The following is an 18,640-nucleotide window of genomic DNA, read 5'->3' on the forward strand; positions in this document are numbered from 1 at the left end:
TGCAAGAACTCACAAGAGCATGACAGGCCTTTAGGAATTTATGCCTCAAAACCTTTCACGTATGATAGTCAATGCCCTGTGGGAAATGTTCCAGGACAGAGTCTTTTGTCACAAAAAAAATGTGAAATGTATTGTAAAAAGCCTGCCTTATTGTGAGTCATTAGCTCCTGTCACACTGGCAAAAGATCACATAGTTTAAGATCGCAAACTTTAAGATCTCGAACTTTTGCCAGTGTAACTGCAAACTTCTTGTGAAACTTCTTGTGAACGTTAGAAACTAAAACTTAGCGAAGTTTATCACACGGCCAGTCCACCATCTGTTTGCAGGCTGTGCCTCAGAAGCATGCAGCCATTGTGATGAACAGACGTGTATTGTTCTGTCACAATCACCAGCCATCACACGATGTACTCTTTATTTCTTGTACACGACCACTAGTGACCAAAACTTCTCGATCCAAAGATTGAGAAGTTCGGCTGCCAGTGCGAATGGAAGACCAAAGATCATGGAGACTTCACAATCTAAGTGTTCGTACAAGTGACAACTAAATAGAGTGAAAAGCATCCGTACGTACAGGAGAAAATTGTCCGCTAGGTATCCTAGTTAGATCTTGTATTTAGGAAGCACTGGTATAGCGTATTCAAGTCTCCAACTCTTATCAGCCAGTTTGTCTTGTACATTCATACATGCATTAATCTACTTTCCACCTGCTGACCTTGAGCCATTCTAAAGCATGAGCTAATGATTACAGACAGACGAAAAGACAGTGAAAGGATAGTAGCACTAGCACTTCCTATAAATGCAGGCACAACCAAAAGAACATTCCCTAGAAGGCAATGAAAATATCACCAAAAAAAAAACAGAAAGGAAAAGGTTTCTATGACCTTTTGGGGTTGGCTGCTATGCTGTTGAAAATGTACTCACCATCAATCATCATGCCCATGTCAATGCACTTTTGGAAGCGGCAAGCGGGGCAAGCCTTGCGCCTCTTCTTGTTCACCTCGCACTTGTTCTTAGAGTGGCACTGGTACCGCAGGTTACCTGTAGCAGGGACAGAGCACGAGGCCACACATTACATCAGGGTGACACTCATAACGTGAAGGCAACATATTAAGCTAAATCAGTCAATGTCAGTAACGCAACAGTCATACACACACACACACACAGGCATTCACATGTGCACACATTTTCACTATTCAGCTAAATCAGTCAATGTCAGTATTAAACACAACACTCATACACACACACACCGGTATACACACGTGCACACATTCTCACAAACACTCTCACACACAGCTGATGAACATTGTCTTGTTCCTATGTACATCACCGACTTGTCAAATATTATGGATCAAAGCAAAACCAGCAAGAATGTTCTAAAACACATGCACATATCCATGAAATAGATTTGTTCTCACATATTTTTTTTTTTTTCTTCATGGTAGATCTATTTATTTCTGAAGACTGGATTTTCCTGTAATGGATTCAGACACATGAGAGAGTTACTACATGATCAAAAATTTATTTTCCAAAACATAAAAAAAGACAAGAAATAATTTGATCACTTAGTGATTTTGGTCTAGAAATATACAAGTTATACTGTAAAATAAGGAATGTTTGCGTGCAGTTTAATTTCGCAAATTCCGCTAGAGACAAGTTTCGCAAAATTAAAATGCATGCTTAAGATCTTGTCTAGACTATATGCATTGAATGTTAGAGGCAACTCGCAAAAATTTCATGCTGCCAATAAGGCTGTTGGCTCCCATTCATGAAAATGTCATGCCATGAAAATACTGTGTTTTACAGTAATCTTCAGATGGAAGAAAACAATGTTAACACAAACAAAATTGAGGCCAAACACTTTTATCTTTCACAAAGAATAAGAAATTTGTGTTTCAATTAGCTGCATTGAAAGACCTTATCTTCTGCCATACACACACAGACATATGCACAAACACACACAAAAATATATACTGTTGAGGAAAGCAGAAATAAGCACACATGTACTGATTGATGAACAACCATTACTCAAACTCAGACAAGAAGCACAAATTACATGACAAAGGTTATTGCTTTGTGATCTACACATGTACATGTGGTAAGTCTGTTTTGCATCTGGATCTATGCACCTGTTTAGTCAGCACATGATACATCTGCAGAGAATCATAGTAGTGTATCATTTCTTCTTGGATGCTTCTGATTTGCTATTGTGTAAACAACCCCACTGGATGAATTTGTTTGTGTTGACCAGCAATCATTTCAGTCCGTTGACAAAAAGAGATGTGAAAGTGTTTGAATGAAAATGAAAGCCAAACATTTGTTATCTAACCCTAAACATTTACCAAAGCTTTGCCATTGTACGGCATGTGTTTTTGTTACCCAAACTCAATTTGCACGGATTTCACTTGACCTTTGAACATGTGATAGTCCCAGCAAACTGGAAATTTTACCGTTTCTCTTTATCAGTAAGCATAGCATGTGCCTTAAAGGCAGGAGCCCTCTTTGGCAAGCCCAGATGATTTCAATCAAATTTGTCTTTACGTCATGGAGAAGAGTTCAAACTGCAGCTTCAATTACCTCAATACCATGTAGTGAGCACAACCAAAACCAAAACCATTATGACAGGAAACCTCAATGTAAATACTGTGTACCCCTTTTTTGCATTCCGCCATTCTATGATTCCAAAATTACTGTTGGTAGCTCTAGATAACACTATATGATCTCACTGCCTTGCATTTTGTTTTTCTCAGTTCTCCTTTTTTTTTTTCTATACAATTCCTATGTGTATTTGGACATTTTGCCTTAAAAAGTACTGTTAAAGCAGTAAACAAGTAAAGAAATAGCACCTTGCCTATTCTAGAAGCTACACAGCACCTTTAAAACAGAGACACTATCACTTCAGACAATACTGATAGGAGCTGTTTTATCTTTGTTCAGTTTGGGCGACAGGATGTTGTTCATGAGGTGACACTGGGCATGCCATTAGAAAGTGCATCTAGGACTCACACATCACACCAGTACATACTTAACTGGTAACATGCCATTCTCAAAAATGAAAGCACACATTTCTCCCGTAGGATTGTATCTCACTCAGAACTCATTACTTGTTTCGTTGGCTTTATCTAAAGGCCACCACACATTATACGACTTTCGGTCGCACGACTGACCAACTTTGGATCTGAAATAAATCACAATTGCCTCAGAATAAACACGCTTGTTTATTTCAGATCCAGAGTCGGTTAGTCGTGTGACTGAAAGTCTTAGTGTGAGGTGGCCTTAACATGACCATTTAAAGAGTCCACTTAAATGCTTATTAGCAAGCTACCTGGGACCAACAGATTTAAATCCACTGAAAGGAATAGGCAATGAGGATAAAGTGCCTTGCCCTAGGGCACTATCACTGCTCTACGCAGACTTGAACCAGGGAACTCATTATTAAGAGTTTGAAGCATTATCCTCAGAGCCATAATGGCTCCTCTTCTTCCATTTTAATGTGAAGAATCTCAGCCATTTCTGAATTACATTCACTATCCTCCATGTTCATATCTCCATAAATGTCTTGGAGAATTGCAACTAATTCAACCTTAACTGCAAATGGTGCAAACGAATATTCCTTGGAAAGATGATCACTGTAAAGATGCAACACTGTTCCTATGAACATATGTCCATGACGACAAGTTGATTTCCATGCACGCACTAGAGATCATAAGAAAGTTGGAAAGGGGGAGAGCCAAGAGATGAGTACCGATGTACTACATACAATATATGGAGGGTACCCACCTTGAACTGTCCTCTTGAAGAACGCTTTGCAGGCCTCGCATGAGGCGATACCATAGTGGTAGCCGGACGCCAGGTCCGAGCAGACGGCACACAGGCGGGGGTTCCCACTCTGCTCTGCTCCTTCGCCGAGGGCTACCTTCCCCATGTCATCCAGCATGCTGGTGTTGAAGCCATTCTGCAGGGCGGCTGCGCCAGCGGAGCCATTGGCGTCCGGGGAGCAGACGCTGTCACTGCTGCAGCCAGGGCTGCCCTCATACTCTGCCTTCACCAAAGCATGGGTGGGAGACCCAGTCTGCTCAAAAACCAAAGATTAGCAGGAAAGGTGATTAAGTTCTCATGCCAAGCGATTAAGTCAATGCAAAATTGTCATATTATTCATGGGAAAGCATGAAAATCAATAAGCTTCTTAGACAAATAAAGAAAGATCCAAAAATAACATTTACAACAATAAAAGAAAACCATACAATGTCAGTCATTGCATCATTTACTCCAAACCATATAGTGTAGTCATAACAGTGATGCATGCTGGTGTGTTTAATCCTACAGGATGTCCTTGGGGTTTGAGCATAAATGCCTATGGCACATCTAAACAAGCATGGATACCATATCTGTATTGGTTTTGCGCCATTCTGAGAAGTTGAGTCACACTAGTGTCTCAAAGAAGAAATCCACTCCAAAACTGTATCAATTTCATAGGGAAGAGAGAGAAAAAAAAAAAACTTCCTGCAGAACAGTACAAATAATGATCAAAATCGGATAAAAAATATATTATGACATTTGAAATGTCAATTTTTCTTTTCTGAAATCACTTCTTGACCAGTTGTTATGAATATTCAAATCAGCAACTTAATGATGTCATGCTCTCACAATTTCTTATTCATTTCATATACAGAAATGACAAAAGTCTCATATTTCAGTTGTATGAATATAAAACTTGCCTTAAACCACCCAAAAATAACAAAGGACAAATGCTAATGCTGCTTTATTTTGGTATGGGAATATGCTTTTATCTGTAATAGCTAAAAATGTTTTTTTCCCCGAATTTCTTACATAAGTTAACATACATATGAATAATGCCTCCAGCGACACTTCGTGGTAGAGGCATAAAAATGATGAGGGCATGACATCATCAACTCGCTCGTTTGAATATTCATAAGGACTGGATAAAAACTGTTTTCCAAAAACTTTGAAATTTCAAAATGCCATATCTTCCTTATTTCTCATCCAATTTTTGTTATTTTTGGAATGTTGTACGGATTTTATTCTCTTTCTTTTGGAGTTTATTATTTTTGGGGTGGATATTCTCTTTCAGTCAAAGTTCCAGTAAACAACCCAAAAAGTATGTAAAGACAGGTCAGTTGACACTAACATACCAACACAAGACTAAATTCCTCATGGTGCTCCTGATACATACCCAAAGCTGTTTGTGCAACACAGTGCATGCTGAGTTTTGTTTTTGTGTTCATTTGATTGAATCTATGAAGAACAAAAGTTGCCTTTTTGAATCTTCAAGCCTTATCATCACTTCAATTTAGGTTATTTACAGCTGCAGTTTATTAGCATTAATTAAGATTTGATTGGGTTTATCACAGTGTTTCCATACTGACTCATGTCAACCCTTGCCTGTCGCATGAGGCAAAACTTTAATAGTCAAAGTACTACATTTATTTCACATGTCTGCCGTCTCAGAAGAGACAGTACTTCTGTTCTGGTAATGACTGCATCAAAAGGAGAAGTACTTAATTCTATTGGCGTTCTAAACTAAGAAATGAATGAGTCAACAAGCAATACATAGAGCTGTCATGAGATGAAAATAGGACATGAAACAAACGCTCACCACCAGGTGCTTCATGCTTTAGTTCCACGCCTACCAGGTATTCAAAACACACCACTGGTTTCCATCACAACTCTCGGACTTTGAAATAACCATTAAGAATTGCGATGTAGTCCCTCAACATGGCTGAAACTGCTTCCGCAGCATTCAGTGCACATGATTTACCAGGCAGATACTCCACAATGCAAAGGCCACACACCGATATTGACAGACCATGACAGGACATAAGATCCAATCTAGTGAGCACCTCAAATTGCACTTGGCAAAAAATAAAAATGTGCTCCTAAGACTATGTGTGCACAACTTGGCCGTTTCAGCCCTTGGTACTGGGTCAAAGTTTGATGACAGAGGAGATAGAGGTGACATTCATGAGGATGAGGAAAGAACCAAATGAGGGTCCCTTCAGTTTGCCCCCCGTATCTTTAGAGTTCCTTGAAAGGAGAAAGAGGGCAAAGTCTTCCTAGATATACAAAAGCACATGCAAGTCCACACAGCTGTCAGGAGGCAGTAAAGCCAAAGTGATTCATGAGTGCAAAGCTGAAGAGGGCACACAGGCAGTGGCAACCTCTTCTCCATAGAACACAAATTTCAGGAAAATTATTCAAAATCACTCCTCTTCGCCAGAAAGCATACACAGCGCACTACCTGCCATGGATTTAGATCAAAATTACTCTTTGACTATTTACCATGCCATATCTAAAATGCCTGCACCAATTTATTCAATATGATCCCCTTTCTAATAAGAATGCAGACAGCATTAATGCTATACAAACAGTGACATAAAAAACTACAAAATTCTAACCAACTGGAGGCAATTAAATCATTAAAAGATTTCTAGTGATTAGGTAGGGCTAAGTACCATGTGACGGTGTTTCTTTCAAATTCTGTGTTTGGCTACACCTCCAAACATGTATAATACATATATATATATATACAATGTATCTGAGGCTTATCAACATCACTATGCTATCCAACCATGATTCACAAAGATGGACTGTTTCATACAGCTTTTTACACCTGAAGCATCTTAACCCATTTGTGTTAACACTGCAACTAGTTGGGTAACAACCAAACAGCTGTCGGCATTTTGGATCTTGCTATGACTACTGCCATGACTGAAGCTTTTTTCACAATATTTGCTACATTCTGAATGATAGGGGAACCATAAGCATACATTCCAAACCTGCTGAAGTCCCTAAGTATTTTCCATTGATGACAAGACACAGTAAGTCACAATTCAAGTCATCCACAGAAAATATGACAGACATCAATATATAATTCCAAGTCTTGTTTCAACTAACAAATGGTAATCTTGTTGTCACTGAGGAACTATTCAATAGGGAACACCGAAATCCATACATACTATTTCTCCTTTTTTCTCACTCTCTCTTTCTTTTTTTTTTTCTTTTTTTTTTTTTGGGGGGGGGGGGGTCTAAAGAGCAATCATGTGAAAATGTCTGCATTTATCAGGTTTGGTTTCATTGGTTAAAGGGATTGTACAGTTTTGGTTTAAACCTAATTTTAGGTTTCTCACATTTTTTTTTTTGTGAAATAATGAGAAACCTCTTATGAAATATGAAAAAGCATGTAATTCTATGAGGAATTCAACGTTTATTTGATGAAAATTGATTTTGAAATGGCTGAGATATCCAAAAAAATCGATTCTAATGTTTTACTTTGTTTTTGGATGTTTCAGTAATTCCAAATCCGATTTTCATCAAATAAACTTTGAATTCCTCTTAAAATGGTATGCTCTGTACTATATCGTAAGTGTTTTCTTGGTATCTCGCAAAAAGTTAAAAGCCCGATTCTCATCTCCACCATTACTGTACCATCCCTTTAATTTGTGATTTGAGATGACTACATTGTCAAAAATGTGGACACAAAGGAGAATGAAATAGAAATTTACCAGAGCAGCTGATGCCGACACTAAGCTACCATCACACATACCTGGTATCCAGAGAGCTGGGTGTAGTTTGGGGAGGATGGTGTTGAAGACTCTCCTTCGTCAGAGGAAGAAGCCATGCCTACATGGTCCCATTAGTGACATCCCAAGGGAGAAAGGTCAAGGGTCAATGATGCTGTCACACTAGCAGTTATCTTTGCATCCTGAAACAAAAACAAAACAAAAGAAAACAAAAAACACAAGAGTAAGAATTAGCATAAAACTACTAGTAATCATCTCTTAATTATCCTTCAATCACTTCGGTTTCTTTTTCAACTACCTATTTTCACAATCAGAACTGGTGACACAACTATTACTTTACACAATGTTCAGTTTAATGAGCTAAATGCATCATAGAACAAAGTCACAGATCAAAGAGAACTTGGCAAGGCTATCTTAGGAACAATTGAAGGGGTCGGTGCAATATAGTGCTAACCCACACTTCTGTCAAAATTGAGTTACATGCATTTTCATAATCCTTATCCTTCACTCTAACCTCCGTGAAAATATCATATTTGAATTCAACCAATAAGATGGTAAAAAATGCATGCATTCATGTTTTATCAATGTACAATGTATGGACTTTCCAAACATTCAACAGCGATTATCTCAAAATGAACATTGTGTGGGTTAGCACTATATTGCACCGACCCATTCAATTAGACAGTTTGATCTGCAATGTTCATGAATGCCTGTGAACATGCTACAGCTACGTTTTACTATAGGTTTTGTTTCCCATCTAAAGGCACATCTTTTTGAAGACTGCACACTTTGCATCTCAGCATACAATACTCTGTGTGAGGCATTTTTTTCTAACAAATGGAAAAGGTTTTCAATGTTGCGATTTTTTTTTCCATTTTCACCGCAAAATAGCTTGCATACATTTTTACATCAGATTCCACAGTACACTGCATTCAATCTTCATTGATTAAAAGTGTCATTTTGCAGTAAGGTACTGTACAGCAATTGAATTGCTCGTAAAGTTTGTCAATTCCCTAACATACTGATAATACATACAGAACCTATATGCAATGTTAGAGAAGTGGATTTATGTAATATTTTTCTTACGTGCATATTACAGTACCAATATGACGATTCAAGATCCCTTAAAAACCATCAGAAATGTGCCAATGAGAGATTATGTAACACTGAGCTGAACAAAGCATGTATTACAACCACACTTCAAGACATTCTAAACAGACAAATTCTCAGAGAAAAGATATCCAACAGTGTCTTTGTATCATGGTATGTATTTGTATCCCTTAATGTATGCTTGAAGTTCAATCATGGCTCAAACATTGCCATTCAAATCACCAACACTGAATGTTTTCCAATCTAATCCTTCCAATTACTGTACAATTTGTTGAGAATACAGGTATGGTATGCTTCAATAAAGAAAAAGATAAAAGACCAACATTGGTCAAATAATCATCTAGATTTATTATACAAATGATTTTCAAGTGTCTAGAGAAAAGAAATGCTCTCAAACTGTTCTCTCAGAAATCACGGGTTTTGCATTTTTCATATTCTACATCATAACAAAACAAAACCTGAATGATCTAGATATAAAAACGGGAGAGAAGAAAGTCATTCCTACAAATTCCTATCAGGTCAATGGGTCTACAAATTGATCACTTTCCATGATTTGCACTAACAGAAGGCACCACTGCACTGCCAGAACTGTCCATCTGCATGCTAGGCATGAGACTTGGTACATTCCACTACACACTATCGACTTCTGGGTCTGAGTGTACATGTACCAGCACATTACCGGTAGTCATCAAAGTATACAAAGATTGATGCCAACTGTTACCATGTGCGTGTGTGTGTGTGTGTGTATGAAACCATAGGCATATCATATACCCCAGCTATTGGGTCACAGTACTATGTAAATGAAATAAACTTAAAGATAAAACATACAAGTGTAAGTACAAGTTTGCATAAACACTCTCACTGTTGCCATGCTCTAGTTATGGGGTACTCAATATGAAGTTATCACAACAATGTATCACGTTTATAGAATTCTTTCCATTTTTATTCTAAACAACCCTCCTTTGTGATCTCACTTTTATATACAGTGTAGATAGATCTACACATGGTATGATCCATGACTTCAGACCATATGAATGTACTCTAGCACACTATTATGACTGCAAGTCAGAGGGCAGAGAACACTCCTTTGTGAGCAAACACTGTGGAAAAGCATATAACTTATGTCAGTTTACAAAAAGTTACAAATGTACACGAGTACAGTCAGATACCCCGACTATTGAAAAAAAAAAAAAAATCTGCTCTTTAAACCCTCTCCTCTAACCCATCTTTTCTTAATGAGAGTACTTCCTGTTCTTACTTCACCAAATACTTACCAAATACAGTACCAAGGTCACAAAAAACAAGATGAATAGCAAGAAATATATGAATACACAAGTCTGAGCATGAGCATAATTACACCTTTAAATTAAGCAGTGATACTTTGTGGATCGTAAACATTAAATGTTTTGTAAGAGATCTAAGCTTCTGCATTTGTATTTCTGAAAAAAAAACTAGATACATCGCTACGGCGACTGATATGCCTCCGCCATAATGCATGGTTCTCCTAATAGGTCTATAGTACAATGTCTTGACAATGTGTGATGACAGTTTCAAACAATTGGCAAAATATCAAAATGACAGGTTTGACACAAATGTGCTGAATGTTCACTTTCCTAGAACTAGGTTCAATTGGATGAATGATTAAAATGTCAGAGTGCAGGTATTTGGGGAACTGATGATTTTTACTTGACTTTTGACCCTTTTATAAGTTTATGCATTGAGTAATTTTTCAAGGTATTGAGAAAAAGTATAATTTCAGTATCAAATGGGAAAATAGCATTATCTAAACCTGGCCTTTGACCTTTGACCTCACAGTTCCAAAGAGAATCACTGTTAGGTTGAACATGCATAACAATAAGTTTCATGATGATACCTTGAGTTACTTTTGAGATATGGAGGAAAATGTGCAATTCAGCACTTTCACTTGACCTTTGACCTTTTGGCAAGAAACCTCCCACAGAATATATATTGGGTAATACATGTATACATCAAGTTTAAAAAAAAAAAACCTTCATTCATTGCATAAATATAAGGAAAGTAGTGATATTTTGAGAAGTTGATCTTGACCTTTGACCCCCCTGATCTTTGACCCATGACCCCCAACTTCTCTAGATAATCACTGCCCATCGGTACAAGCATATACTAAGTTCCATGAAGATACCTTGAACCATTTGCGAGATATGGAGAAAAACATGAAATTTCAATTTTTTTTCACAAAATAACCTGTGACCTTTGACCTTTGACCCTGTGACCCTAAAATCCACACAAAGTATTATCCCCCAAGGATATACCCTCATACCAAGTTTGATGTAAAACCACCACACGGTTCTTGAGATATCGACAAAAACAAAACGGGACGGACGGACGGACGGACGGACGACCCGAAAACATAATGCCTCCGGTCACTTCGTTGCGGAGGCATAAAAAAGAAATGCAAGAATATTTTATTAATGGCTTCCAAGTATACTTTAACCCTATACCTTGTCTCCCTCGCCCCATCCCCCAAGAAATAAATGAAACAAAACATGACAACATACCCTGTACTATATATAGGAGTGCAATCGGATGATTAAATTGGATATGTGTATTATGCAAACATAGTTGTACTGGACGACTGCCAATGTACAGCAATAAATCATCGGCCTATGACACTCATATTTCCATGGCCGTCCATGTATTGGTTTTCCTATTTCTTCAGCTACCAGTACAACTGTATGTACAGCAGGTCATGCGTGTATGTTTCTAGTGTGATACATCATACACAGGTAACTTGACTCTACAATTACCATTACACTGCCTTGTCATTTATAGAAACTTTCTCTGTATGGTAGTATAGATATTGCTAGGATAGTAGAAAAATTATTGACTTGTCTGAAAACTGAGCAGTGGTTGGCTGGTCTTAAAGGTAAGCAAAACCCAAAGAGAAATGTGGATCTAGTGAAAGCAGCAACAAAATTATCCACATTCCTACAAATCCTGTTATTTGCAAAATGTTACACAAACTGTCAAATTTTATCCCACCTGAACTTAACATGAAATCACATTCAGTCAGGTAATTCCCAATGAAATTCCCTGAATTTTGGCCAATGGATATGTTCCTTTGGACCCATGCACCTTCATTTTGCAATAAATTCCCTTTCAATCATGTGGAAGTGTTTAACATTTCATCTTTTACAAATGGCACCTTCATGGTCATAGCCCTTTTGAGCGCAGCATTGCAACATTTCAAAGCATTAACTCAGAGAGAGAGAGAGAGAGAGAGTACACACAGACAACAGACAGACAGACAAACAGACAGAGAGAGAGGTGGTCCACACGGAACAGGCTTCATACAATATCACTGCAAGATGACTGGCAGATGTCTATTTAGAACTGCATTCTTTGATATATCCAAAGAGATGAACAAATCCTTTTCTATAATGTCGTAAAATGTATATTTCTTTCTGCCACATGCTTTAGTTGTCATATTTTTTCCTATCTTTAATCCAATTTGGTCAGACTTTCATATTTCTGTCATTCTATCTACTTCACTTAATGTGTGTATCTATTTTTCTTTCTCGAGAAATATGTCTTACAACTTTTCGACAAAAAAAAAAAAACACGTCCAAATACAACTTTATATGATCAATATGACAACAAAAAGATAAAAATCTAATTCAAGCAATAAAAATCACAATAGAATGAAACTAGCATTAAAAAAATTAAAATAAAAACATGCTAACAGATCCCACACTGTTGGTAATCTCACAGGCACAATGCATACAAAACTCTAACAGGAGCATAAATGGTAGTGTTTTTTCTAACTCCACCCACACTTCCTGGGTTAGTAATTTGTGTACTTTGACCTCAACTTTACAGTATACATCAAACTATCATCCCTGGTAGATAAACTGGAAGAAACGAATGCATCTTTCTGTAAATTGTAGAAATTCAACATCAAGATGCAGAGTCAATAAGGTTTTGTGCTCTACATTTGCACAAGAAATATATTTACAAAAATGCAATGTATACCTGACAATCTCCTTGATGACAAACTCACATTTGGAGTTTTTATTTATTTTCAAGTCACCCTGGATTAGATACAATTCGCTGATTCTGAATGAAATCATGAAATTGAGCAATTATTCTGAGTGCGAATGCAAGTACACGTTTCTTACCGTTGTGTAAGCACACAGAAGTAGGGGCAGGGAGATAACACAAAGGTACACAGTTCAGATACATGAGAAGTGTTGTCTTATTTCCTGTACTGTATCATGGTCTGCAACTCAGTTGATTTAGATATGGTTTTAACACTTAAGTCAACATGGCCCTCTTTAACAAGGGTAAAAGTCATTAACTGCTAAACTTCATTACACATTGTTGCAGGAAAAAAAAAATCACAGCAAGCATTACAAACGCACAGAATGCATATTCTCCAAGAAGAACTCAAAAATCTACTTGCCAATGACACAATACTTTGTATTGCACCAATATTCAATGCTCATAACTAACAATTCTGGATTGTGACACTTTGTACACTGGATATGTGATATAAGAATGCATGCACATTCTCCCCACGCTGCATAATGCACATCAGGACTGAAACCCTTTGAAACTCAGTTTTTGTCTTCTAGATACAATGTATCACTAAATCCTCCATTTCACTCCTTCCTCCACTGCACACCAAGGCTACAAGTTGGCAGCCCATTCACTTTAAATGCAGGCCTATATGTCTTGCCTACAGCTGAACAACTTGGAAAACATAAAAGGTCTCCTAAAGCTACTGTAAAAATTGTGCATCCCCTTAAATTCTACAATTACAATGGATAGAAAACGGAGGAAAATGTTAAATCCAACGTGATGTGCGATACCCATGTGCACACTTTGTTAGGTTACAGCATTCACTGCCAGTGCCACATAGGCAATGGAAAAGGACAGTTGGTGAAAACAAGGAGGTAGTACATGTACCTCCTCGGTGAAAGTATGTTTAATCTCTGTGACGGATGACACCTCGTGAGTGTGCATTCTTTTCAGACACACACTTACAAAAATGTGCAAAACATTAAGAATCACGAGCTCACCTAACAAAGTTCTGAGAATTCAAGAATGGTGGCAGTCTCATAGTGGGGGGGGGGGGGGGAAGATCTCATGTGTATGCAGGTACAACATAAAATGAGAATTCATGAATGGTGGTAGTCATGCTGGTAGGAGGGGGTAAGGAGGCCTCATACATACAATGTACGAATACAATGTATTCATACAACATTTGAAAATGAAAGATCTAATCCTTGAGTTTTGACAGAGTTCTGTCATTTACAGTGGAATATAATGTAGAAGTGGATATTTTCACTCACTTTGTGAGACATGAAACAAGCACGAAAATGAAAGCACACACATTTTTTGCTTGTCAAATGTGATACTATTTCATATATTGATTAAGTTTTAAAAATGCACAAAATTCACCTTACCCGGATGAGTCCGAAAAACTACTCACACAAACACTGCCTCTTTTAGGGTAGCTGAACAGCCTTTACTCTACAGTACGTTTACCCTAAAGGATAAAAATCGCCTCCTCAAACCAAGAAGGATTGGTAACATTTCAACAAATCTAGACTCCATTTTATAGAGAATTGCTATGATAGCAACTCTTGCTGCAATGTTACTCAGTTGTATAATTCCCTTCTCGCAAAAAAAAAAAAAAAAAAAAAAAAAAAAAAAAATGGAATGTGTGAAAGATATAAATCTTGTCATAAAGACTCACCGGAATTACCTTGTTCAACAAAACCCAAACATCTTCTATGTCTTCCCAGTTGCGGTTCAACACACTACACAGATGAGGAGGGGTGTATCATATTCTCAAACAGAAATCCTCCAGATGGGTAGGATATGCTGGTAGATACTGGTATACCAGCAGAGGTAGCTATTAATCCGTTGAGGACGAGTCCCGAGTATACTCGGGCAGGCGTCTATGAGAAATGTGTGTTGTAGCAAAATCAAACTGTCCTCAACGGGTTAAAAGCACAGGTCCTCTTTAATCAACTTCATTTCCTTCCGAGCTTCATTTGCAATGCATGACACGAATTAAAGAATGTTTCACATTTCACTCAGCTTTCAACTTGTGGATCTCGTTTTGAAATTTGATGTTCAAACTTCTACTAGTACTCGAATAAGGTCAACTTTCCTTTGAAGACTTAAACATGGTGTGGAAACGTATTTTAAGTTGCAACTTAGATAACTAAACCTTTGCAATAATGACAATCAGCTTCATGAAATGGTCCACTGGTTACAGCTATGGAGTGAACTGGAAGCTACCATCTCATCACATGCCCTCCTACATGACATTTAAGCATTATTCTATTTAATTTCAGAAAATCTTTACCATTTCTGCACAATAAGTACTTTCACTTGGGCTAGAATTAGAAACAGATCCTCTAATTATATCCACTTAAATTGACAGAAGCCTCATCAGATTTTGTATATTTCCATTAACAAACCCTTATTCCTAGCGGATGTCACATCAGGATCAAGTTACTATTTTTTTTTTTTTTTTGTTAACTTTGAATTTTGTTTGATGCAGCACATGAGTTCAGTCTCATTAGTAATACACACTGTAGGCAGTTAGCAATTGCATGCTTCTTTAGTGGTCATGTAAATCTTATACTAAAAATCTATCTTGAAAGGAGGAAATCAAACTCACAATGTAGTCCACTAAGCACAACCTGGGGTCCTTGCACTCAACAAATTTAAACCATGTGCATTAAGGCCAGGGATCACATCAACACGTCCTGTACCTTCATGTATACATGAAGGGGGCTAGAACACTGCTGTAGATTAGTCGGGTAGCTACAATGGCAGTAACGAAGGTAAACCAACATGTCAACCCTGGTGCCCTTTTGGACTGTGTGGATTGTATGCAAATAAAATCTGTGCTCAAGTTCTTGATTCAAGCCACATCACTCAAAACTTTCTGAATGACTAACAGTACTACAGTACTGGTGCTGTGGCATAGTGGATAAGACTCCCAACTCCCAATCGGAGAACGTGAGTTCAATTCCCGCCCAGTTCTTACATCCTTGGACAAGATTCTTTTTTACCCACCATGTCCCTCTTTCCCAGGTGTATAAATGGTTCCAATTCCATTCCCATTATTATCATTTGATCTACTAAGCTCCAAGACATTTTGGACCTGTCAAAGTGATCTTGATTTCCAATCAAAGTTACATAATTACATGTATCTTTGTAACAAGTCGATGGAATGTGTACTTTTCATTAAAAATTAAAATTTGTGCGAAGTCTCCCAAATATTTTCTTCGTGTTATTGTTTGTTCATAATTATATCATACAGTGTAGTAGGCTCCTTATTCAGTGATGGATGTACCAAAACTATAAAATTCCTAACTTTTGAACAGATTGTCCCACTTTCCTCAAATTTTCACTCAATGTGTTTGACTAATATTGCAGCTTTAACTCAATCCACATTTACATTTGGGTTTTGGCAAGGCTGCACACAGGCACTGGTCCGACGGTCCCTGACCAGTAAAATCACTGTCGGACCAGTAACTTTTTCATGAAAGGACTGCATGGAAAAACTGGGCACCGACTAGTCCAACAGAAAGGTCTGACCAGTATAAAAATGGGTTGGTGTGCAACCCTGGACACCATTGCCCTCCTAACTGTTTATCTTAACCTTCAATAATCAATACAAAATGTTCATTATGCAAATACAATTTGTAGCTAAAACCAGCCTACAGCTGGCAATCATTTATCTGTTTATATTTTATTTAGAAATGAGCCTATAACATAAGTGCAACGTCTTTAATTAAGGTTCCATGATAAAATGTTGCTGTTGTCACTATTGGCTTTACATACATGTATTCACTATGAAATCTATTCATCTTCCTGATAAAATACTAAACTCAATTATATTCTCTCTTTTTTTTTTATTAATGCATAAGAAATTCCACTCATAAGTCATACATAGGCAAAGACAGCCATCATCTTCAGGGCTTTCAGTATCAAAGTACAGGTTTGTTAGAAAGGGGGCAAAGATGTTTTCTTATTGCTGGTTTCTAATACCTGATATTGTCGGAAGGTTATCTACTGTAACTGCATACAGATTCAGAAAGAAAACACATTGTGTTTCAAAACATTTTCTGGAAAACAGATATGTTAATAACCCACAGCGAAAGGTCCTGGAGATATTTTTGAGATTTTCGGTTGACGTGTACCTTTTTTTTTGGGGGGGGGGGGAGGGTGGGTGAATGGGTGTTGAAGTCACACATGCAAGATCAGAAGCTTCACACATTCCTCATCAGTGAAACAAAAGTTACATTTACATTATGTACAGGTTGGCATATGAACTGTCCTTGAATGTGTTTAATTTAGCTGAGTTAACAACACAGTCACAATTTCAGACAGCCAAATATTGACCTCAATCCTACTTTGTACATGATTCTGACAGTCTAGCAATCTGGGAGAAAAAAAAAAAAAGATATCAATGTGGCACATTAGTACACAGAAGCACACTTACAGGCCCATTATACTCCATGCAAATGTTAACTTTACTCATAATCCTATTGAAGTGAAACGACAAAATAGTGTAAACTTCATTAAAATGGGACAAAGAATGAAAAGGATAAATACACTCTTAAAGGTTTCATTCCCCCGCCCCTTCCCCCAAGCACTGATATTGGTCAGAATCACACTTATTAATTTATAGGCAAATGAGAGATGGCCATCCGTCTCAAAATTCTGCCAATATTTATATTTTTTGATATTTTTGTATCAAAATTCTCAACTTTCCTTTTTTGTCCACAATCCATTAACAATGATCTCCTCTTAGAGATGTCAAAAAAAAAAAGAAGAAGATATCTTTAGATGACATTTTAATGCAAGTAAACAGGAGTATTGTGAGGCCATGACATCATCACCTGTTGTTATTCACAAACTGTGATCAATATCACTCTTTCATGATGGGTAAAACTTGAAATCCATATTTACTTGTAACTGTTTTAGTAATTTACGGGCGGATGTACATCTAAACTGTAAATTCTCCTTCTTTCAATTCTAATGTTTACATAACAGTAAAATTTCACACTTTGTAAACTCATCAGATATCTTTCCTGTAGGGTTGTGGGAAGGGTAGTGGGGAAGGGGGTGGGCAGGTATGAGAACGGGTGCACAGCACTTTCCCCGTTGCCCCTCAGCGTCTCTAGACTTCCTGCCAGATGACCACTGGCAAGGCATGAGTAAACATTTGTCACTCACAGAGTAAGGCCACACAGCGCAGGGAGATAGCATAGCGGTTTGTCAAGCTTAACCTCACAGCATGCACACAGATCTGAACATTACATATACACAACCAAGATTTCATTTGCCCATATGACGACATGACTGATCCAACATTTGCTGGCTGCCGTTTTCAGCAATCTCCATGATCTCCACGGAGTACGTAATTCCTCAACGTTTTCAAACAATGGGTCTGAGCAAACAATTCTATATTTGCTATGGTTTAAATCAGATTAACTACACATAGACTTTAATCTGCTACCTACAGTATTGCATCAGACATATACATGTATGATTCAGACATCAGCTCAGTTGCTTAAAGAGTAACTCTTAAATGAAATAACTGTTTAACTACAATTTCACAAATCTTAATAATTGAAGATCAAATCTCAATTGATGAGATACACGTGTATGTGCAAATGTACAAGTTACACAGAAATTGAGTTATATTAGAATTCATGGGTGCCATGTCCTTTCATGGGAACCTAATGCATTGTGAGGAAACATGTTTCCCAGTAGGAAGTTACTGCTATAATAAGCACTGATGTCACCAGTACAGAGGCAACATTCGTGGCTAGTTTTTAAATGATCGACAAAAAGGAAAGTTGTTGAAGATATGTCTGCACGCAGGACACCTAAATGAAAATGAACATCTTAAGCAGTCAAAATTCATAACAAACAATTCATTTTGTTTGTTTTGTTTGTTTGTTTGTTTGGTTCTTTT

The 18,640-nt window shown here is 37.5% G+C and overlaps 1 protein-coding gene across 1 annotated transcript in view; it reads right to left on the minus strand.

The window, feature by feature from the left end:
• The window catches only part of LOC140246829 (steroid hormone receptor ERR1-like), a 40,396-nt gene that overhangs the window by 12,968 nt on the left and 8,788 nt on the right, over window positions 1-18,640 (minus strand). Inside the window, exons 2-4 of the mRNA XM_072326160.1 lie at window positions 7,563-7,721; window positions 3,779-4,070; window positions 923-1,039 (exon numbers count right to left, since the gene is read on the minus strand). Coding sequence (XP_072182261.1) covers window positions 923-1,039; window positions 3,779-4,070; window positions 7,563-7,637 — 484 coding nt within the window. The 5' untranslated portion in view covers window positions 7,638-7,721. The remainder of the gene's footprint in view (window positions 1-922; window positions 1,040-3,778; window positions 4,071-7,562; window positions 7,722-18,640) is intronic.

This window comes from Diadema setosum, chromosome 1, assembly GCF_964275005.1.
Source record: "Diadema setosum chromosome 1, eeDiaSeto1, whole genome shotgun sequence".
Classification (NCBI taxonomy): Eukaryota; Metazoa; Echinodermata; class Echinoidea; order Diadematoida; family Diadematidae; genus Diadema; species Diadema setosum.